Raw genomic sequence first — 24,521 nt, 5'->3', positions numbered from 1 at the left:
GGAATTTTGATGCAATATAACCAATAAAAATGCTCCAAAAGGATACGATTACTAGTACTCGGCTGTAGGTAGAGGTGAGCAATTGAAGCGCTCCTTTTCTACTACCTCTACCTTGCTGTTAACAACAGCCTGTCGTAAATTTCCCCTGAGCTCAGTTTAAACAAACATGTCATCGATCATGTTGGACTTCTTCACTGTTTCAGAGGAAAACATTTTGCGCGCTATTTGCACCAAATGTTCTACAAACATTCCGTGAGAATGGAAGAAAACGTTCAACACAGCAAACCTCATCAGCAACTTGAAAGGCAAGGCTCGCAACGGCGGTGTTTTGAAAGCCCAAGAGGATACGTTAAAGTTCCAATGATTGTCACACACACACTGGGTGTGGTGAAATTTGTCCTCTGCATTTGACCCATCCTCATGTTCACCCCCTGGAAGGTGAGGGGAGCAGTGAGCAGCAGCGGTGGCCGCGCTCGGGAATCATTCGGTGATTTAACCCCCAATTCCAACCCTTGATGCTGGGTGCCAAACAGGGAGGCAATAGGTCCCATTTTTTGTAGTCTTTGGTATGACTCGATCGGGATTTAAACTCACAACTTCCCAGTCTCGGGGCGGACACTCTAACCACAAGGCCACTGAGCTGGTGCCTGCGCCACTAAAGAAGTGTCCCCAAACCAGCTGCAAAGAAAGGTGTGCACAAACTACAGTTAAATGTAAATATTATAGATGTTAACAAGTTATCGGTATTAATATCAACCTGAAATAAAAAGATTGTGCATCCCTAAATAAATCCAATAATCTACTTTGTTTATACTATCTGGATCTCCCATTTTCTACACAATAAAACTTATTATTTTTTTTAAATATCCTAGTTCTGCTTGACAATATATTTAAATAACCATCCGCACTCTCTCACTACACAGTAGCTCTCTCTAAGCTCACATACGTCCAACAAATGTTTCTTAGGCTTTTTTAATTCCATTTACTCCATTAAAAAGTACACTTTAGTACATAACCGCACAGCTTTTGTGGCACTTGATTAGAACGCTGCATAGGAAGTAGCCATGTTGTTCGAATTAGGTATTGAGAACGTAACCCTTCCTGTGCTTGCACGTATGTTGGCTCAGCCGTAATAAGAAGGTACAGCTGGCAGATGGCCAGCCCCTTCTTGTGGCAGCCGTCGGAACTGTGCTCCAGATTTAACAGCAACGTCTTTAACAAGCATGATCATGTTTGAAGTACCAGCACTGTGCCTGGTTTGACAGCTGGCTGTAGTAAAGCCCAGGAAGAAACATGCGAGATAAGAGAGCAACTTTAGATTTGAGGTATTTGTTGTTGTGGTATGAGCCCCACAATTCTACAGAACTCTGCACACAACTTCTGGAAAACAGTCATTTTGTAGCCTTTTATGAGAGTTGAAAACATAAAAAAAAAAAATTACAGTCGTACTTCAGTTTTCTTCATTAATTCGCTCCAAAAGGTCAGTTGAAAACTAAAACCGAAACAATCTTTCCCATTAGAAATAACATACAGTAAATCTAATGCTGTTAACACAAATAATATTATATTATACAGAATAATTTTAGATGTACATGCAAAAAACATTGCAAGTACAATTTAAATGCCACACGGACACCACCTCGTCTGAGTTATTTCTTGAATAAAGTTAAAGTACCACTGATAGTCACACACACTAGGTGTGGTGAAATTACCCTCTGCATTTGACCCGTCCCCTTGTTCCACCACCTGGGAGGTGAGGGGAGCAGTGAGCAACAGTGGTGGCCGGGCTCGGGAATCATTTTGGTGATTTAACCCCCAATTCCAACCCTTGATACTGAGTAATGAGGTAATGGGCCCCATTTTTATAGTCTTTGGCCGGGGTTTGAACTCACAACCTACCGATCTCAGGGCGGACACTCTAACCACGAGGCCACTGATACAATAGTGTTTTTCACCTTCTTAAGAGTTGGCAGTCGCAACTTTATTTGGTCCCATGGTGGATTATTTTGCAGCCGTACTCCGTTAAATAAAAAAAAAAGCAGACACTGAATAACCTACACATGTTTTATTGCACTAAAACTGAGACATTTTTTGGGTTAGAATTAAAATAAAAAGAGGACTCATACTAAAAACTGAAGATCTGTTTTGATTTGTTGTTTTGCTCCTGCTTGTTTTGGATGTGCACTGAAACATTAGTAATTGTGTTTGTGTCTGCGGCTGTGGGAAAGGCTCTTAAGCTGTCACTCCACACCCTAAACGGACATCGATGTTCTTCCTCCGACGTGTTGGCCCTTCTGGTGATATTGGTCACACTAAAATCCTGTGGTGAAAATCCCACGTCTTAAAACGAAAACAGATGTCACTTTGATTCAGGATCCTGCGTTTGAGCATTTCCCCTTAAATCCCTTCCCCTCACATGTGCACGAGGAAGCCGCAGCCGCCGCCCAGTGGGGACAGATGGCGAGAGTGTAAGTGGTGGCCAGACAGCATCTCCAACGACGTGTCTTTGCCCCCAACCGCTGGCCACTGAACATTCCGAGGCTGCTCAGAGTCTGCTCCGACCTCAAAGCACTTAACACACACTGACACACTCCAAGGACAAAAGATCAGAAAGATTTCTGACAATCCTGCGCCTCACATCTTCACAACCAGCAGCAGAAGCTATCTCCTGCTGACATGTAGAAATAATGAGCACGACAGGGTCCGTTCTGGCTCATTGCGGCATCAGTTCGTCCCTAAATTAGAGCTCTAACCCCCTGCGAGCACAGAGCAGAAGCGGTTCCAGAGCTCATTTATGTACAGTAGTAGGTCATCTTTGCTGTTATGATTGATCCTCAGGTGTAGCGTGTGCATGGCCATCGGCACCCTCTAGTGAATATGCTGGAGAAGTGCATTTCTTCCACCTCAGAAAACACTTGGCTCTCCAAGTACCACCTTAATGACGTAACATTTAAACACAAGAGCGTAGTAGGCCGAAGTATTCATTAAAAACAAGGCGGCGGTTTTATTTAAAGTTAAAGTACCACTGATAGTCACACACACATTAGGTGTGGTGAAATGACCCTCTGCATTTGACCCATCCCCTTGTTCCACTCCCTGGGAGGTGAGGGGAGCAGTGAGCAGCAGCGGTGGCCGCGCTTTGGTATCATTTTGGTGATTTAACCCCCAATTCCAACCCAAGCAGGGAGGTAAGGGGTCCCATTTTTATAGTTTTTGGTATGACTGCCGGGGTTTGAACTCACAACCTACCAATCTCAGGGCGGACACTCTAACCACGAGGCCACTGAGCAGTTTTTTTCATTTAATATTTATATCAATATCAATTTAATAACTACATTTAATATTTTTGGCCATTGTAACATTACACACAGTTTGAACAGTAACACTGTTTGAATATAGGAAAATAAAACACTGTACTTAATTAATGAGTCAAATAAAATCTGTCTGTCTTAATTGTTTGTTTTGGCGTCGACTACGGCCTATAGTAGTTGGATTAACGACTTTAATTAAAGGCTGATAAACCCTTTAACGGTTCGACTCATTACATTATTTAATTAAGTGATTCTTTTGCGTACCACCAGAGAAGCCTGTGTACCAACAGTGGTAAACGTATCACAGTTAGAAAAAGTGCGCAACTGTGTGAATTCTGGCTGTGCAGAATTCTCCCACTTGACTTAAGTCTGTCATTGCGTGCCTTCATCCAAGATACACACTTTGGGTGGAGCAAGATTAAAATGTGGGTGTCCCCTGTCAAATCTGTCCTTCAGCGTATTCTCCCTTCGACTTAAGTACTTTTCTTACGAGCCTCTGAGGTTGAGTAAATCCAGTGCTCCAATAAGGTGAAATATTATCCATCCATCCATCCATCTTCTTCCGCTTATCCGAGGTCGGGTCGCGGGGGCAGCAACCTAAGCAGGGAAGCCCAGACTTCCCTCTCCCCAGCCACTTCGTCCAGCTCTTCCTGTGGGACCCCAAGGCGTTCCCAGGCCAGCCGGGAGACATAGTCTTCCCAACGTGTCCTGGGTCTTCCACGCGGCCTCCTACCGGTCGGACGTGCCCTAAACACCTCCCTAGGGAGGCGTTCGGGTGGCATCCTGACCAGATGCCCGAACCACCTCATCTGGCTCCTCTCGATGTGGAGGAGCAGCGGCTTTACTTTGAGCTCCCCCCGGATGGCAGAGCTTCTCACCCTATCTCTAAGGGAGAGCCCCGCCACCCGGCGGAGGAAACTCATTTCGGCCGCTTGTACCCGTGATCTTGTCCTTTCGGTCATAACCCAAAGCTCATGACCATAGGTGAGGATGGGAACGTAGATCGACCGGTAAATTGAGAGCTTTGCCTTCCGGCTCAGCTCCTTCTTCACCACAACGGATCGATACAGCGTCCGCATTACTGAAGACGCCGCACCGATCCGCCTGTCGATCTCACGATCCACTCTTCCCTCACTCGTGAACAAGACTCCGAGGTACTTGAACTCCTCCACTTGGGGCAAGATCTCCTCCCCAACCCGGAGATGGCACTCCACCCTTTACCGGGCGAGAACCATGGACTCGGACTTGGAGGTGCTGATTCTCATCCCAGTCGCTTCACACTCGGCTGCGAACCGATCCAGTGAGAGCTGAAGATCCTGGCCAGATGAAGCCATCAGGACCACATCATCTGCAAAAAGCAGAGACCTAATCCTGCAGCCACCAAACCAGATCCCCTCAACGCCTTGACTGCGCCTAGAAATTCTGTCCATAAAAGTTATGAACAGAATCGGTGACAAAGGGCAGCCTTGGCGGAGTCCAACCCTCACTGGAAACGTGTCCGACTTACTGCCGGCAATGCGGACCAAGCTCTGGCACTGAGCATACAGGGAGCGGACTGCCACAATCAGACAGTCCGATACCCCATACTCTCCGAGCACTACCCACAGGACTTCCCGAGGGACACGGTCGAATGCCTTCTCCAAGTCCACAAAACACATGTAGACTGGTTGGGCAAACTCCCATGCACCCTCAAGGACCCTGCCGAGAGTATAGAGCTGGTCCACAGTTCCACGACCAGGACGAAAACCACACTGTTCCTCCTGAATCCGAGGTTCGACTATCCGGCATAGCCTCCTCTCCAGTACACCTGAATAGACCTTACCGGGAAGGCTGAGGAGTGTGATCCCACGATAGTTAGAACACACCCCCCGGTTCCCCTTCTTAAAGAGAGGAACCACCACCCCGGTCTGCCAATCCAGAGGTACCGCCCCCGATGTCCACGCGATGCTGCAGAGTCTTGTCAACCAAGACAGCCCCACAGCATCCAGAGCCTTAAGGATGCTGTGGGATCTCATCTACCCCTGGGGCCTTGCCACCGAGGAGCTTTTTAACTACCTCAGCAACCTCAGCCCCAGAAATAGGAGAGCCCACCACAGACTCCCCAGGCACTGCTTCCTCATAAGAAGACGTGTTGGTGGGATTGAGGAGGTCTTCGAAGTATTCCCTCCACCGATCCACAACATCCGCAGTCGAGGTCAGCAGAACACCATCCCCGCCATACACGGTGTTGATAGTGCACTGCTTCCCCTTCCTGAGGCGGCGGATGGTGGTCCAGAATTGCTTCGAAGCCGTCCGGAAGTCGTTTTCCATGGCTTCCCCTAACTCCTCCCATGTCCGAGTTTTTGCCTCTGCGACCGCTGAAGCCGCACACCGCTTGGCCTGTCGGTACCCGTCCGCTGCCTCAGGAGTCCTATGAGCCAAAAGAACCCGATAGGACTCCTTCTTCAGCTTGACGGCATCCCTCACCGCCGGTGTCCACCAACGGGTTCTAGGATTACCGCCACGACAAGCACCAACTACCTTGCGGCCACAGCTCCAATCAGCCGCCTCGACAATAGAGGCGCGGAACATGGTCCATTCGGACTCAATGTCCAGCACCTCCCTCGTGACATGTTCAAAGTTCTTCCGGAGGTGGGAATTGAAACTCTCTCTGACAGGAGACTCTGCCAGAAGTTTCCAGCAAACCCTCACAATGCGTTTGGGCCTGCCAGGTCTGTCCGGCATCCTCCCCCACCATCGCAGCCAACTCACCACCGGGTGGTGATCGGTAGAAAGCTCCGCCCCTCTCTTCACCCGAGTGTCCAAAACATGAGGCCGCAAATCCGATGACACAACTACAAAGTCGATCATGGAACTGCGGCCTAGGGTGTCCTTGTGCCAAGTGCACATATGGACACCCTTATGTTTGAACATGGTGTTCGTTATGGACAATATGTGACGGGCACAAAAGTCCAATAACAAAACACCGCTCGGGTTCAGATCCGGGCAGCCATTCTTCCCAATCACGCCTCTCCAGGTTTCACTGTCATTGCCAACATGAGCATTGAAGTCCCCCAGTAGCACGAGGGAATCACCCGGGGGAGCACTCTCAAGTACTCCCTCGAGTGAATCCAAAAAGGGTGGGTACTCTGAGCTGCGGTTTGGCGCGTAAGCGCAAACCACAGTCAGGACCCGTTCCCCCACCCGAAGGCGGAGAGAAGCTACCCTCTCGTCCACCGGGTTGAACTCCAACGTACAGGCTCTGAGCCGGGGGGAAACAAGAATTGCCACCCCAGCCCGTCGCCTCTCACTGCCGGCAACGCCAGAGGGGAAGAGAGTCCAGACCCTCTCGAGAGAACTGGTTCCAGAGCCCTTGCTGTGCGTCGAAGTGAGTCCGACTATATCTACCCGGAACTTCTCCACTTCGCGCACTAGCTCAGGCTCCTTCCCCCCCAGCGAGGTGACGTTCCATGTCCCAAGAGCTAGCTTCTGTAGCCGAGGATCGGACCGCCAAGTGCCCTGCCTTCGGCTTCCGCCCAGCTCACATCGCACCCGACCTCTATGACCCCTGCTATGGGTGGTGAGCCCATTGGAGGGGGGACCCACGTTGCCTCTTCGGGCTGTGCCCGGCCGGGCCCCATGGGGACAGGCCCGGCCACCAGGCGCTCGCCATCGTGCCCCACCTCCGGGCCTGGCTCCAGAGGGGGGCCCCGGTGACCCGCGTCCGGGCGAGGGAAATCTGGGTCCTTGTTTTTTATTATTCATGGAGGTCTTCGAGCTGCTCTTTGTCTGATCCCTCACCTAGGACCAGTTTGTCTTGGGAGACCCTACCAGGGGGCATAAAGCCCCCGGACAACATAGCTCCTAGGATCATTGGGACAGGCAAACTCCTCTACCACGTTAAGGTGGCAGCTCAGAGAGGAGGTGAAATATTATATTGCACTTAAAGTCTGCATATATACTGTACATCAGTGGTCCCCAACCACCGGGCCGCGGATCGATTGGTACCGGGCCGCACAAGAAAAAAAAAAAATAAAAAAAAAGTGTTTTAATTTTTTTATTAAATCAACATAAAAAAAACACAAGATACACTTACAATTAGTGCACCAACCCAAAAAACCTCCCTCCCCTCATTCACACTCATTCGCACAAAAGGGTTGTTTCTTTCTGTTATTAATATTTCTGGTTCCTACATTATATATCAATATATATCAATACAGTCTGCAGGGATACAGTCCGTAAGTACACATGATTGTATTTTTTTATGACAAAAAAAATAAAGATAAATACCATACCCCCCCCCCCCAAACAAACAAACAAACAAACAAACAAATATTAAATACGTAAATAATATTTGTCTTAATAAAAATAAAAAATAAAGGGAAAAAAATGGTTTAAGATGTTCATCATAATTCTTGTTCTGTGTACTTTGTGAACACTTGTAGTTTGAACAGTCTCTTAAACTAAATCATATTGGTGCTTTGTTTGATTTATTTGGTTAATCCATTCCATAATTGAATTCCACACACTGATATACTAAAGGTTTTAAGTGTTGTACGTGCATACAAACATTTTAAATTAGATTTTCCTCTAAGGTTATATTTCTCCTCTTTTGTTGAGAAGAATTGTTGTACATTCTTGGGTAGCAGGTCATAGTTTGCTTTATACATCATTTTAGCTGTTTGCAAATGCACCAAATCCTTGAATTTCAATAATTGTGATTTAATAAATAAAGGGTTTGTATGTTCTCTATATCCAACTTTATGTATTAATCTAAATGATCTTTTTTGATAGTCAATTCAGAGTGGTCCTTTTTAGTCTCATTTGAATGGATGTTTCCATTTGTCTTAATTGGAGCGATCAGAATATATTTGATATTTTTCTGGAAGTTTTTTTTGTCATTTTATTATGTGTGCTGTACATTGCATCCAAACTTTAGGTGCAACATAATGTTTGACCTTCACGGGGCGCTGGACTTATTGCAGCTTTAGAGGTACTTAGGAGCAAAACTGCTTAATGAATTCTGGAAAATGCACATCTAAATGCATCACAGCAGAAAGGGACCGTGCCTATATCGGCTTTGTTTGAACATTCTGGTGCTAATGGACGTTCAATGCATCTGGGCCATGATCATTGAACTTTGTGACTGTTTGATAGAAAATACATATGTAATGTAGCGTCTATTAATTTTTATTTTTTTTATCCGGTAATATCAAGCTCAGCTGTCACGAGTTTAAGGCCCTCTGACGCATCACGTCTTCACAAACATTTGTACTAAGTCTTCACCTCACAAATAACATCAGGGTGGTTATAATAACAAGTCACACAAAGTTTTATCTACAGATTATTATTCACATCCAGCCAAGAATAAGATGCTTTGTTGCCTGTACAAACACACTACATCACTATGGCGACAAACGTACACATGGCAAGCACTGCCTAGATTGATACAGCTTTTTAAAAATTGACATTTTTGAGTGTTATATATTTTTCATGGATTTCAATGACATTCATAAGTGTTAATAAAACTACATGATCTACAAATTTTAAGCAGCATCCAAAAAAAAGTGTGATGGCAAAGTAGTTATGTCTTTCACGATTTACTCATTTTTGCCGAACTTAGGCAGGGTGGGTACGTCCACAGGCTGAATGAGAGAATATGAAATAGGGAAACATGCGTAACTTCAAGCGTGTAAAAATAAAAAATAATTACGCGCAAATGGGAGTATGGGGCCCTTAGTCTTTCAGTGCCCTATTCACCCATGTATTTAAGTTTTTTTTTAAAAAAGCTGTGCAATTGTGCAGATTCTGGTCGCAAAACATTCTCCCCCTCAACTTAGGTCTGTCTCAAGCAACCCTGAAATGTGGGTGTTTCCTGTCAAATATGGGCTTGCGTGTATTCTCCCATAGACTTACCGTATTTTTCGGACTATAAGTCGCAGTTTTTTTCATAGTTTGGCCGGGGGTGCGACTTATACTCAGGAGCGACTTATGTGTGAAATTATTAACACATTACCGTAAAATATCAAATAATATTATTCAGCTCATTCACGTAAGAGACTAGACCAGGGGTGGGCAATTAATTTTTGCCGGGGGCCGCATGAGCAACCCGAGCACAGCTGGAGGGCCACATCGACAATATTTCAATTAAATTTTGCTCAAAATTATTATTTGAGGTATACCGTAAGATACACAATAATAATAATAATTAATAATAACAATAATAATAATTTCATTTAACCTAACTTAACTTTATACAAAAGCATATTGCTTTTGATGGTTTTATTTTTAACAGTGTCTTACACAACACTTCCTGATGTATAATACAATGCAAAAATGTCCATTTCTGCACAGGGTTAATTTCTGTCACTTTATCCTGCATTATCCAAAATGTTTCCCCGTCAGATTTGGACAACCATCTGTTGTCACACCTGCCAGCTTGTCCCATTTCAGTCCTAACATGTCCAAACACGCATTTACCTATGTGAACAAGTCCTTACCTGTGGTTGTCTCTTTAATTGACTGCATGGCTGCCAGCTCTTTCGTAATTTGAAAGTCTGCAGTTATCCCACGTAAGAAGATGAGCAGCTGGGCGGTGTTACGTACATCGCAGCTCTCATCCAAAGCCAGCGAAAAACAGTCAAAGTCGGCTGTTCTGTTCTTCAGCTGAAGCTCCAAGTTTCCAGCGATGGTCTCAACCCGCCTCTATACAATGTGTCGGGAGATATCGGGCATATCAGCGCAACAGAGTCCAATAAGCACTTCTTAATAAACTCTCCGTCAGAAAACACCTTACTTTTTCTGGCGATTTTGTGAGAAATGATGAAACTTGTCCTTACGGCTGCATCTCTGGGGGTGTGAAATATGGCAAAAAGTCCTTGTTGGGTTTGCAGTTTTACCATCAACGCATCAGCCTCCCTTGCACGCGTTTCATCAGACAGATTCCGGTATTTTTCCTCATGCTTGGTCGTGTAGTGGCGATTCAAATTATATTCTTTAAACACAGCAACCTGTGTACCACACATTAAGCACACAGATGTATCTTTAATTTCTGTAAAGAAATACTTGGCAGTTCATGTCTTGTTGAAAACACGGCATTCGTCATCAACTTTTCTTTTTTTAGCGTGAGCTGACATCTCGGTGGTAACTGGGCATCACTTGTCGCTGTGCACTTTCACTCACAGGTTACACCCAGACATACGTCCATAAATAACAATTTTCAAAATAAAAGCAGCACAGTTGTATTGCACGCACGACATACAGTAGATGTTTTTTTAAATTTATTTGTAATTTGTGATTGCCGCTGTTCACATTCACTCACAATCACACACGGCATACGTCCACACGGAAGTAATACAAAACGCTTTTCAAAACAAAAGCAGCACCGTTGTATTGCACACTCGACATAGATACTTTTTTACATTTATTTGTAATTTATGATTGGCCTCACGCGGGCCGGACAGGGACGCACAAAGGGCCAGATGTGGCCCGCGGGCCGCCGAACGCCCAGGTCTGGACTAGACGTATAAGATTTCATCAGATTTAGCGATTAGGAGTGACAGATTGTTTGGTAAACGTATAGCATGTTCTATATGTTATAGTTGTTTGAATGACTCTTACCATAATATGTTACGTTAACATACCAGGCACGTTCTCAGTTGGTTATTCATGCATCATATAGCGTACACTTATTCAGCCTGTTGTTCCCTATTCTTTATTTATTTTAAATTGCCTTTCAAATGTCTATTCTTGGTGTTGGATTTTATCAAATAAATTTCCCCCAAAAATGCGACTTATACTCCAGTGCGACTTATATATGTTTTTTTCCTTCTTTATTCTGCATTTTCGGCCGGTGCAATTTATACTCCGGAGCGATTTATACTCCGAAAAATACGGTAAGTACTTTTGCTCCCAGGTGTCTCTGAGGCTGAAATAAGCCCAGCGCCCCAAAAGGTTAAACAATATATTGCACCTACAGTTTGGAACTAGTGTACATCACACATAATAAAATAATAAAACATTTTACTGTATACATACATATACAGTCGTGGTCAAAAGTTTACATACACTTGTGAAGGACATAATGTCATGGCTGTCTTGAGTTTCCAATAATTTCTACAACACTGCCATATTTATTATTTAAGTCACAAAGTGCATTATTTTTTTAACATGCCTCAAAACAGCAGCTTGGAATGTGGGACATGCTCTCCCTGAAATAATCCTGATACCCACTACAACTATGGGAAACACTGTACTTTGACTTTCACAAAGTGCATTTTTTTTTAAACATGCCTCAAAACAACATTTACAAAAACAATGAAGGCACACAGCATCAGTCCAAAGTATACTATAAACTGGGCTCAATCTGCCCTGTTCTTAACGTATTCGTATGAGTAACAAAAATGTGCAAATAAAAACAAAAAAGGCACAAAAATAAAAAACTGCTTCAGTCTAAACTAGTAGATAACACAGCCATCCTTTAAAGTGCATGAACATTAATAAAACTGCTTCAGTCTAGACTAGTAGAAAACACAGCCATCCTTTAAAGTGCATGGGGAAAAAAAGGCACAAAACATAAATAAAACGGCTTCACTCAGTCCAGACTATTAGTCTATTTGTGCAACAGATGAAGCTCAAAGAGTGGGCTAATTTTTCTCCTTGTCATCACGTGTGAGACGTAGATTTTTCTGAATGAAAACAAGCATCTGCAAGGGGTTCTGGGTCTTTGTTCTGTTGTGTTTATGTTGTGTTACGGTGCGGATGTTCTCCCGAAATGTGTTTGTCATTCTTGTTTGGTGTGGGTTCACAGTGTGGCGCATATTTGTAACAGTGTTAAAGTTGTTTATACGGCCACCCTCAGTGTGACCTGTATGGCTTTGATCAAGTATGCTTGCATTCGCTAATGGGTGTGTCAAGCCGTAGATATTATGTGACTGAGCCAGTTCGGAAAGGCAGCGTCTTTAAGGATTAATTGGCGCTCTGTACACAGCGGCGTTTTAGAAAGTCACAAATGTTACTTTTGGAAACCAATACCGATAATCTTGAAACCGATACCGATAATTTACGATATTACTTTTTAAAGCATTTATCGGCCGATAATATCGGCGGTCCGATATTATTGGACATCTCTACTATAAACCAGTATGGCAGCAGTGATACAAAATGATAAAATAAACTTCCAGAAAACTATCAAATCTATTTTGATTGCTTCAATAGCACTTACACTTACAAACATCCATTGAGATGAGGATAAAAGGACCATAATGCTACTGATTAACTATTAAAAAATGCACATTGTTGTCTCGTAAGTACGACCACAGCAGAAGGTTACCGTGTGTATATCAGCCAAGTTTGAACATTCTGGTACTAACGGATTTAACAACGGTTTCAGCTAGACCGTGGGTCAGCAAACCGCGGCTCTCGAGCCGCATGCGGCTCTTTAGCACCGCCCTAGTGGCTCCCTGGACCTCCCTGTGTGAATATGGAAAAAGATGAAGAAAAAATTGTATTTTGTTTTATTATCATTTCTGTAGGAGCACAAACCTAACACAAACCTTCCTAATTGTTATAAATCCCATCGTTTGCTGTACATGCTTCACTGATGAGAGTATTTGGCAAGCACTGTTTAGTCCTATTAATTTCAGCGATCCTTGAACTCATTGTAGTTTGTTTACATGGACAACTTTCTCCGATGCTGCCACAGAAATACATGTTTTATGCCACTCCTTTGTCTCATTTTGTCCACCAAATGTTTTACACTGTGATGCACAAAGGTGAGCTTTGTTGATATTATTGACTTGTTGGAGTGCATATCAGGAATATTTGGTCAGTCCATGAGTGCAAGCTAATCGATGCTAACATGCTATTTAGGCTAGCTGTATGTACATATTGCATCATTATGCCTCGTTTTTGAAGGCATATTTGAGCTCATTGAATTTCCTTTACTTATGTCCTCTGTGTATTTAATTTATATTTGCATGTCTCTTGACATATCTGTATGTAATATTGGCTGCATTTCTGATAGTTGTTTGTGCGCCATGTTGTTCCAGACCACAGCAAACGTTACCCAGCTTGCAAAGATTGTATTACATCCATTAGAAGAAGACAGCCTGCTGTTTCCTTAAACTTGGACACACACATCTATACCTTTGGCCATTCTGAGCCAGTCATTTCCAGGATTTATCCCATCCACTGATATGTGTAGAATAAAAATTAAAACACAAAATTTCTGTCATCGAAGATTTGCGTCGGCCTTTGATAGTAGGCTAATATAGACACTTACATCATGTGTTGCCTTCATTATAACACTTATATAAGGCTTTTAATTTTTGTGGCTCCAGACAGATTTTTTTTTGGTATTTTTGGTCCAATATGGCTCTTTCAACATTTTGGGTTGCCGACCCCTGATCTAGACCATGATCACTGAACTATATGACTATATAATAGAACAAATGTACACATAATGTAGTGTCTATCAATTGATTTGATTGAGTTTTTAACAGTTAATATTAAACTGTCATGCTCCCCTGCGTAAACACACACACACACAAACAGCTCTTAAGCCCCTCTGACGCGTCACAGCTTCACAAGCATACGTACTAAACATAACTCATAAATAACATCAGGGTGGTTATAGTAACAAGTAAATAAAGTCTAATTTACAGATTATTAAACACATCTAGCCAGGAAGAAGACGTGCATACACACCTTTCCCATGACAACACACATTCACATGAAAAGCACTGCCTGGTTGCCTCCAGCCTTTTTTAAATTTAAAGTGTTAACTTTTTCATGGATTTCAATGACATTCACAAGCGTTAGAAAAACTTTCATGTTTCATAATTTTTTACACAGCAAAAAAAAATGTCACAGCAACGTTCACCTCATTATTAAAGAGCCCGTCTTTATTCCAGAGATCAGCACACGGGCCTCACTTGTGTACGGAGGTTGGATAGGACAATATGAACAAGAGAAACATGGATAACTTCAAGCATGTAAAAAATAAAAACAGTTATGCGCAAACTTGAGAATAGGGCCCTCGGTGAATATTTTTTGTAGAATATCACGTTCAGTGACCGACATGTCATCCGAACTTTCATTGCAGGACCTGGTAGACTACCTGCGCAGCCGATCCCACAGCGCCATGTACACCTCGGGCATGTCTCCCCCTATAGCTGAGCAGATCATACGGACCATAAAGTGCATCACAGGTCAAGATGGAAGTGAAGAGGGTAAGTACTGTACCATCTCCGTACCCATACAATACGAATACTATCTCCCTGTCTTTACGTAAACCTTTACACCTGTGTGTAATTTTTATGGAAACAAAAGCAATCTGAATCCAGAGGACTGTACCAATGTTAGCATTAGAAGTAAGTTCAGACCCGCAGGGGAAGACAAACAGCTGCTCAGTCCGAAAATGTGGTAACAATTACCAAGGGTCTGCAGGGGTAGAAAGAAGAGGGGGGTTGGAGTACCCGAGCACACGTGACCCTCACATAGAGGAAATCATTTTCATGTGTGTTTTAAGGAACCGTGGACCTCTGAATAGTTTCTGCTTTAATGGTATCAGACACGAGGGCAGGGAATTGGTCATTAGTTGCAGTACCACCAAAGAACCAAACCCCTCATACTAGGCTTGCACAGGTAGAATGCAACCAAATTCATGCCTAATAAGAATAATAAGTAAAAAGGTCACCAGAATTATTCAGGTCATTGACAGTGCAGCTTTAGTTCTGCAGTGCTTTAATTAATATGACAGACCATAATCAGTGTGACGGACTAGACTATAAAATATGCAGTCTTTTTAGTGTCTGGCTGTGAACCAAGCATGCCTTGCATCTCACGTAGCCCAATGAAATAACTGCTGAGACCTGTCGTCCAGCAAAAACAATGACTCCAGTGTCCGACAGATCACTTGTAAACAAGACGTGTTCGTTTATCTCTATGCCTGCGCCACATTAGTTTCATTCTGCTCCGACTCCGTCTTCCTCCGCCGCCCCTGTTTTTCTCCCCAACGTTGAATTTCACACTTGACAGCAAATGGGCGGCAAGAGGTCAGAAACATGGAGGAACTCCGACAAAGAGAACGTCACACACTGTCTGAGCACTCCTCCTGATTTCTGGATGTAGCATCAGGTTTTTGAGTTTTCTTGGCCTCCACTTCCCCTTTTTCCTTGTCTTGTCCTGTCGTCTACAAAACGAAGCCCGTGCATCTGTGCTTGTGCCTGCATGCTATGTGTTTTCCCGCATCTAAGATTAGAAGATTTTAAATGTTCTCGTCCACCCCTTACAATCTGTTCCCAGGTAATCAGAGGCAAACAGAACCCGGCTCCAAGATTGAGCCACGTAGCTAGCTGGCTCGTTAAGGAAGACGGGGGTGGTAAAAGGGAGGTCGGGGGGGGGTTTGGCCGCGAAGGCGGCCCCCGCCGGATTTGATTTGTTCCTAATTCCCTACCTGAAATACATGTGACACTTAAAGCATTAAATGTGTTCACTTGTGCGTTTTGTGTAAAAAAAAAAAAAAAAAAAAAAGTGTAATATCTGCAAGGGCTCTCAGTCTGGCAGAACGCGAGTCCACACAGCGTGCCCGTCTGCGGAAAAAACTGAACCATCTGCTGCTGCAGCTGAGTTGTAATCACCATCAACTTCATAGGGGAGGCTGCTCAGGCCCAGATGGAAGTGTAGGACTCACATAATAAGATAAGAACTAACATTGCGTTAAATACCACTGACAACTGACTGAGAACACGTCTTTGGACAGATCACTCTTGACTGCGTCCGTCTTGACAAAAACTTTAAAATCATGACGTTGCGGATGATTATTACAAACCCCGTTTCCATATGAGTTGGGAAATTGTGTTAGATGTAAATATAAACGGAATACAATGATTTGCGAATCATTTAAAACCCATATTCAGTTGAATATGCTACAAAAACAACATTTTTGATGTTCAAACTGATAAACATTTTTTTTGTGCAAATAATCATTAATTTTAGAATTTGATGCCAGCAACACGTGACAAAGAAGTTGGGAAAGGTGGCAATAAATACTGATAAAGTTGATGAATGCTCATCAAACACTTATTTGGAACATCCCACAGGTGAACAGGCAAATTGGCAACAGGTGGGTGCCGTGATTGGGTATAAAAGTAGATTCCATGAAATGCTCAGTCATTCACAAACAAAGATGGGGCAAGGGTCACCACTTTGTCAACAAATGTGTGAGCAAACTGTTGAACAGTTTAAGAAAAACCTTTCTCAACCAGCTGTTGCAAAGAATTTAGGGATTTCATCATCTACGGTCCGTAATATCATCAAAGGGTTCAGAGAATCTGGAGAAAACGTAAGCAGCTAAGCCCGTGGCCTTCGATCCCTCAGGCTGTACTGCATCAACAAGCGACATCAGTGTGTAAAGGATATCACCACATGGGCTCAGGAACACTTCAGAAACCCACTGTCAGTAACTACAGTTGGTCGCTACATCTGTAAGTGCAAGTTAAAACTCTCCTATGCAAGGCGAAAACCGTTTATCAACAACACCCAGAAACGCCATCGAAGGGCCTGAGCTCATCTAAGATGGACTGATACAAAGTGGAAAAGTGTTCTGTGGTCTGACAAGTCCACATTTCAAATTGTTTTTGGAAACTGTGGACGTCGTGTCCTCCGGACCAAAGAGGAAAAGAACCATCCGGATTGTTATAGGCGCAAAGTTGAAAAGCCAGCATCTGTGATGGTATGGGGGTGTATTAGTGCCCAAGACATGGGTATCTTACACATCTGTGAAGGCGCCATTAATGCTGAAAGGTACATACAGGTTTTGGAGCAACATATGTTGCCATCCAAGCAACGTTACCATGGATGCCCCTGCTTATTTCAGCAAGACAATGCCAAGCCACGTGTTACATCAATGTGGCTTCATAGTAAAAGAGTGCGGGTACTAGACTGGCCTACCTGTAGTCCAGACCTGTCTCCCATTGAAAATGTGTGGCGCATTATGAAGCCTAAAATACCACAACGGAGACCCCCAGACTGTTTAACAACTTAAACTGTACATCAAGCAAGAATGGGAAAGAATTCCACTTGAGAAGCTTAAAAAATGTGTCTTCTCAGTTCCCAAACGTTTACTGAGTGTTGTTGAAAGGAAAGGCCATGTAACACAGTGGTGAACATGCCCTTTCCCAACTACTTTGGCACGTGTTGCAGCCATGAAATTCTAAGTTTATTATCATTTGCAAAAAAAAAATAAAGTTTATGAGTTTGAACATAAAATATCTTGTCTTTGTAGTGCATTCAATTGAATATGGGTTGAAAAGGATTTGCAAATCATTGTATTCCGTTTATATTTACATCTAACACAATTTCCCAACTCATATGGAAACGGGTTTTATATATTATTATCCTGTATGTTGCACTAAGCTGCATTATAAAAATTTGCTTGCAAGCCTCATCTCACCAAAGTTTCGTTGTACTTGTGCAATGCCAATAAAGACCTACCTATCTTCTTTTCTTCATTGCACCGGTCGCCCAGGGGGTGAGGGGTGCCCACATCTGTGGTCCCCTCCATGGTTTCTCATTGTATCCCATTGGGTTGAGTTTTTTTCTTGCCCTGATGTGGGATCTGAGCCGAGGATGTCGTTGTGCTTTGTGCAGCCCTTTGAGACACTTGTGATTAAGGGCTATATAAATACACTTTGATTGATTGATTGATTCTTGACCTGGTGGGTCACTGCTGCATAAGGCCCAGTTGCGAGCGTAGTGTAACACCGATAATTTAAATGTTTTAATTACACTAAAAATTGTAGGAATTATTTTTTAGTCGTTCAAAGGGGACCTAATAAAATCTACATGTAACACATTTCCTTGTGGTTTAGATCAGCAGTCCTCAACCACTGGTCCAGGGACTGGTCTGTGATGCATTTGCTTGCACAGAAAACATTGTATGATTTATAAACGACTGCATTTTCGTAGACCTAACTTTTGCCTGTCCCACTAAACACATCAGTAAGCTTGTTCATAGTTGTACAGTTCATCTGGAAAGTATTCACAGCGCTTTGCTTTTACAGCCTTATCCCAAAATGGAATAAATTCATTTTTGTCCTCAAAATTCTACAGACGATACCCCATAATGACAATGTGAAAAGTTTTTTTTAAATTTAATTTAGCAAATTAAAAAAAAAAAATCACATGTACATAAGTTTTCACAGCCTTTGCTCAATACTTATTAATTGATGTACCTTTGGCAGCAATTACAGCCTCAAGTATTTTTGAATACGATGCCACAAGCTTCGCACACCAATCTTTGGGCAATTTTGCCCATTCCTCTTTGCCCATTTTTCTTGACAGCACCTTTTAAGCTCCATCGGGTTTTTTTTTTATCCAGGATGTCTCTGTACATTGCATTCATTTTCCCTTTATCCTGCTGCTGAAAAACATACCCGCAGCATGATGCTGCCACCAACATGCTTCACTGTAGTGATGGTATTGGCCTGGTGATGAACGGTGCCTGGTTTCCTCCAAACATGACGCCTGGCATTCACGCCAAAAAGTTAAATATTTGTCTCATCAGACCAAAGAAATATGTTTCTCATTATCTGAGAGTCTTTTCGGTGCATTTTGGCAAACCTTTTACAAAAAAAAAAAGGGCGTACGTTTGCCCACTACACCATACAGGCCTGATTGGTGGTTTGCGGCAGAGATGGTTGTCCTTCTGGAAGGTTCTCTTCTTTCCACAGAGAAATGCTGTAGCTCTGACAGTGACCATCGGGTTCTTGGTCACCTCCCTGACTGAGATGAATGCAGCAATGTTCATCCTGGATGTTTCATCCAAGCTGATGGAGCTTGAGAGGTTGTGCAAAGAGGAATGGGTTACAGTAGAACAAGTTAAAACAGAAAGTATGCAGATATTAACAGAAAATGAACAAGTAGGTTAATAATCCATTTTCTACCGCTTGTCACTCATAATTCTGACAAAATAATGCAATCTGATATGACAAAATATGTTCCTGCCTACGTCAGCAGCCTAATTAAGAGCCTTAGTTTGCTTCCTTACTACTAAAAGATAAGTTGTCTTGTATGTTCACTATTTTATTTTATGACAAAATTGTTCGATTGCAATGAGAAAGATATGTTTAATATATCATAAGATTTTATGTTAAAATAAAGCCAATAATTAAATTTATTGTGGTCCCCCTTATTTTGAAAAGTATCAAAATACATTTTGGTACCAATAGCGGTACCAAAAAATTTGTATCGGGACAACTCCACTACATATGTACGTCTGTCAATCAGTGATGTCACAAATGGCCCACTGTTAAAAAACTGCGTGCAAGCTTACAATCAATCAATTCCTTTATTGTCATTGTCATAATAACACTTAAGTCATACATGAACAACGAGATTTTGTTTGAGCTTTGTCCAGATGTATGAACTTTGGCATTGTTTAACAGGAGTGTCCAATATTGTAACAACATTTATAAGTCTGCAAAGGAAGAAATCATATAAGTTTTGTGAAAATATTTTCAAAATAAATCAAAACATATCTCTCGCTTGTTTTAACTGAAGGCATCAGACGCATTCGGCAGCTGGCGCAGAACACTCGATACTTCAGGGCCAAAGTGAAGGAGATGGGCTTCATCATCTACGGCAACGACGACTCCCCCGTGGTCCCTATCCTGCTCTATATGCCGGGCAAAGTAGTGTAAGGATGCTGCAGTCGACCAAGCACCACACTAACACAAGCACACATTGTTGACATACACAAGCCTCCTTCAGGCTGCAGTGCGCATCTTGTCAGATGAACTGTGCGCGGACCCATTTTCAAGCATTAAACGCTCATGTCAGCGTTGTTTGTTGTCACGAGCAATTTTCAGCCACATCAGCGCGTTTCATGTTGAAGCGATTTGAACGGCTGCCACGGCCCACATTTAGAAGTTTCCATGAATCACTGGTGTGGACTGTTTGGGTTGACTCGTATCTGTGACTACTGAGGAGAAAACATCAGGTAGCTATTATGCAGAACCCACTCAGGTATAATGTGTCTTTTAGTGCATGTTGACGCGCACGAGCCCTGAGAAAGAGTTGCTGCATGATCACACAGCGAGGCAGGACGGCTCTGTTTGGACGCTAAGATCCAAATAAGACGTGAAAAAGATATGTCAGTACTAGAATGCAGTGATGGGCCGTCAGGGCCAGCAAGGCCTTCTCTGCTGGCCTAACATAACCAGAAATCATTATCATAAATAAAGATAAAAGTATTTTTTAATTTACTTTCCCTAAATATCTGAAAGTATTTATATTATATTCGTCATATTATGCTCTTTCCAGTGCTGTTGTTTTAGGTTAGAGTTTGTATCCAATCAGAATTCAGCTAGCTTTTGTTGCCATGCTGTACCAAATCTGCCCGGGGCCTTCAGAATCAAACAATGCAGGCGTCCGTGCATTTTAAGTGAGCGGGCACATACAGTTGATAGACAATTGCGACAGCCAATCCGATCACGAGTTGTTATCAGTAAGGCCTTCGAGCTGGCCTAAGGTTGAAAGTGACATTTATGTGTCTTGTGATTGGATACTCACCGGGACACTTAGCGGATGAATTTGAGAACACATACAGTTGAAAAACCGTTGCAATAGTCAATCAGATCACAAGTTGTTGACAATAGCCTATCTAGGTAGCCTGATGTTAACAAGACTGTGATTGGATACTCACTTGTCATTCACAAGTTGCAATTTAGCAGGAAGCAGGAAGTGTTGTGTCGTAATCCACAAAGAAGGAGAACAAAACGTTGATTAGGTGGCAGATATATATTTGCAAGGCCATTTCCAAGAAGGATATTTAAAGAGATCTTACATCTTGTGAGATGATGTCGGCCAACCCCGGAAGCTAGCTCAGCTGTTCCGACGATGAAATGGGGAAATGCCCGCCATTTCCATTCGAATCAAACGACTACAAGGTGTACCACTGGCATATATATGGCGTCGAATGGGTCCTACAAATTGTGAGATCAAATATTTTATGTCTTTATTTTTTCAAGTTTAATATGTTTTTTGCAATTTTAATTTTGACAGTACCACATAAGTGTTTTAATGGCTGATGCGGGTTTATTGATTTTTAAATGTGCCAGAAAATAACCCGTTTTGTACACTGTTGAGGAGATTCAATGCCAGGTGGTGCATGAATGTGTTCCTGTATAATATTTGAAGCAATGGTCAGGTGGTGATATAAATTATGGCTTTTTGAGAGGTAATCATTGAAGGCCTAAGTGAGAAACGCACGGCCCGCCACTGCTAGAATGGCAGACCTCCACCACGTGGATCAGCACCTTATAGAGAGCCACGTCCTGCTTCAACCTACATTTTATCTAAGAAATCAAGAATGTTTGTTACAATGTTTACAAGTATGCACCTTTATCAGGATATGCACTAAAATCTGTAGTATTTATTTCACAAAGTAAAAGGAACAGTTTTCCATGAAAACTGTTAGTAGTTTTTGTGTAATGGTGCTAAAAAGCGAATAAACAGCAATGAAAGCATCGCCCCCTTGGCTGAGATAGTAAAACAGTCAACAATATACACTATTTGAGCAAGAAGTAGTTTTACAGGAACACAATGCCAATGTATCTCTTCATAAAAATGTACATCTTGTAGTGAACCAGAATATGTAACAAATGTTCGTTCCTCTGACCAGCGCTTTTGCTCGAGAGATGCTGAAGAGGAAAATTGCCGTGGTTGTGGTCGGATTCCCCGCCACGCCGATTACGGAAGCCCGAGCTCGCTTCTGCATGTCTGCTGCCCACACCAAAGACATGCTGGATGAGGTATGTCTTTATTGTCCTCGAACACCACACAAGGGTTAAAGGTCCCATACCATACGACAATATTTTTTTTACGTATTTTTTGAAAAATTAATTACAGTAGTATCTCAACTTACAAGCTTTATCGGTTCTGTGACAGAGCTCTTAACTCAAAACTCTTGTATCTCAAATCAGTGTTGCCGATTGAATGAATTGAAATCAATTTATTTGGTGTTTGGCCCCCCCAAAACAGCACCGTTTTAACATGTAACATACCTTTTTAAAAGAAAAACAACTTTTTGAATAATAAATGTTGTATAAAAACAATACACTATAATGTAGCACGAACAACTACAGTAGTTTTATGACGTAATGTAATAATAATGTACAGTACTTACTTTGGAGAGTGGATGTCTATGGTATCTCCTTCCACCTGCTTCTCTGTCAAACACACAATTAGCAGCATTTTTATATTTTCATGGATAAATGTCAGCCATTTAGATGTTATTTTAACATCATTGGTTGGCGTTAACCTACTCTGCTTCAGTGTGGTGCAGACGAGCAGTGATACGCTCAAATTGTCGACGTCACGCTCGGTCTTTTTGGGATGATTTTATTTTTTTTTTAATTAAATGAATATAATCATCCCATTCTTCTCAGCACTGTTTTTTTCACACTCACATTTTTCCTTCCTCGTGCAGGAAAACAAATGTATGTCCATCTCTAGCTATAAGATAATGCTAGCAAGTAAGACCAGATGTTTTGGGTGGATCTTATGGGGTTCACTGTGACATTTGCTACTCCAACTGATGGCAGAGATGCTTGTAATTTAAAGCATAACCATTAGCAAAGAGACAGCTCTTATCTCAAAACACTCTAATGTTGACGTACCACTATATTTATTATGGGTTTCATTTTGCATTTTTCAACTATTTTAAATACGTTTCAGAGGTCCCACAATAGTGTGTTGCCCACAATGCCCCAAAATGCTATTTGTTAGCCCTATTGGGTACGCACCAGTTTGATTGTGTTTACAATAGCTTTAATGTTGATAAGCTGTGTTGATCCATGCTTGTCTCCGGCAGAGTGTGTGGCTTCAAGAAACGCTGTTGCGTAATTTGCGTCCTTTGTCTACACTGCAATTCTGTATTTACCTAACATCATGGATACAGCAAATTCTACAAGGAAAAATAGGATGAGAACACACATTTTAGCAGCACTAGCATACCTGTGTGAGCTAAAGAGCTAAGATTGAGACTTGTTTTAACAGCAACACCATGCTAGGTTCGACTATTCACTGGAGAACAGCAAAACAATCAAACGAACAACTCCCACCGTATGCAGCTTTCTGACACATTGGTTTGCAAAGCATCAATCTTTATTCTAAGACGTGTAGACCTGTTTTTTATTAAATTGTGAATTGGTAGGGGCATATTTGTCGAGCTTTAATCTGGTCAGAGGCATTATTATAAACATGAGCAAGGAGCTTTTTCCTTGGTGTCACGTAATCCCGTTTCTCAAAAGTACAATAAATAAGCCTTGATCGTTTTTTCTCGTGTTTGGAGGTAAAAAGTCTGTTTTGCATAATAGGGGACCTTTCATCACAAACACACACACAGACTGAGAAGCTTGCTTTGTCCACAGGTGCTGCACCACCTCAACCAGGTGGGAGACGATTTTGGTCTGAAATTCTCACGTCGGAAATATTCTCCCCCCCGCCCCCAGTGCGACCTCTGCGTTGGGACAGAATTAGAGCCGGACGGCTAACCTGACACTTGACCTCTTGGCTTCTTGGTGTCAAAACCGAAGTCCAGAATGTACATGTGGTTGGACGACAACAGCACACGGGATGTAAAGGAGACACCAAGTACTTGATGGGGTTCCAACAAATATCTCCTCACATTCTCTTGTATATATGATTTGTGGTGGAAATTAAAATTGTACATTCACTGAATGAGAAAGGCCAGGTAATTTCACTAACTGATATTAGATCTGATATTAGAGCTGGACCAAAAATCCTTTTTTTTTCTAAAATAGTTGTAAATGCTGAGGGAGCCATATATAATATGAATAAATGTATATGTGTATATATATATTATTTTTTCTTATATATATATATATATATATATATATATATATATATATATATATATACGTGTGTGTGTGTGTGTGTGTGTGTGTGTATATATATATATGTGTGTGTGTGTGTGTGTATATGTGTATATATATGTATATATGTGTGTGTATATATGTGTATATATATGTATATATATATGTGTATATATATGTGTATATTTATATATATATGTATATATATATATGTGTGTATATATGTTTATGTGTATATATATATGTATATATATATATGTATGTATATATATATATATATATATGTATATTTGTGTGTGTATATATATATATATATATATATCTATGTATG

General features: G+C 42.1%; 1 protein-coding gene across 1 annotated transcript in view; it reads left to right on the top strand.

Annotated features, from left to right (window-relative positions):
- Positions 1–24,042, top strand: part of sptlc3 (serine palmitoyltransferase, long chain base subunit 3) — a 58,779-nt gene extending 34,737 nt beyond the window's left edge. The window contains exons 10-13 of the mRNA XM_061960307.1: positions 14,395–14,521; positions 19,854–19,989; positions 21,976–22,105; positions 23,726–24,042. Coding sequence (XP_061816291.1) covers positions 14,395–14,521; positions 19,854–19,989; positions 21,976–22,105; positions 23,726–23,848 — 516 coding nt within the window. The 3' untranslated portion in view covers positions 23,849–24,042. The remainder of the gene's footprint in view (positions 1–14,394; positions 14,522–19,853; positions 19,990–21,975; positions 22,106–23,725) is intronic.
- Positions 24,043–24,521: the final 479 nt, after the last annotated feature.

The sequence above is a fragment of the Nerophis lumbriciformis genome, linkage group LG02 (genome assembly GCF_033978685.3).
Source record: "Nerophis lumbriciformis linkage group LG02, RoL_Nlum_v2.1, whole genome shotgun sequence".
NCBI lineage: Eukaryota > Metazoa > Chordata > Actinopteri > Syngnathiformes > Syngnathidae > Nerophis > Nerophis lumbriciformis.
The sequence above is the reverse complement of the archived record's forward strand: the minus strand, read 5'-3'. Positions and strand labels throughout refer to the sequence as shown.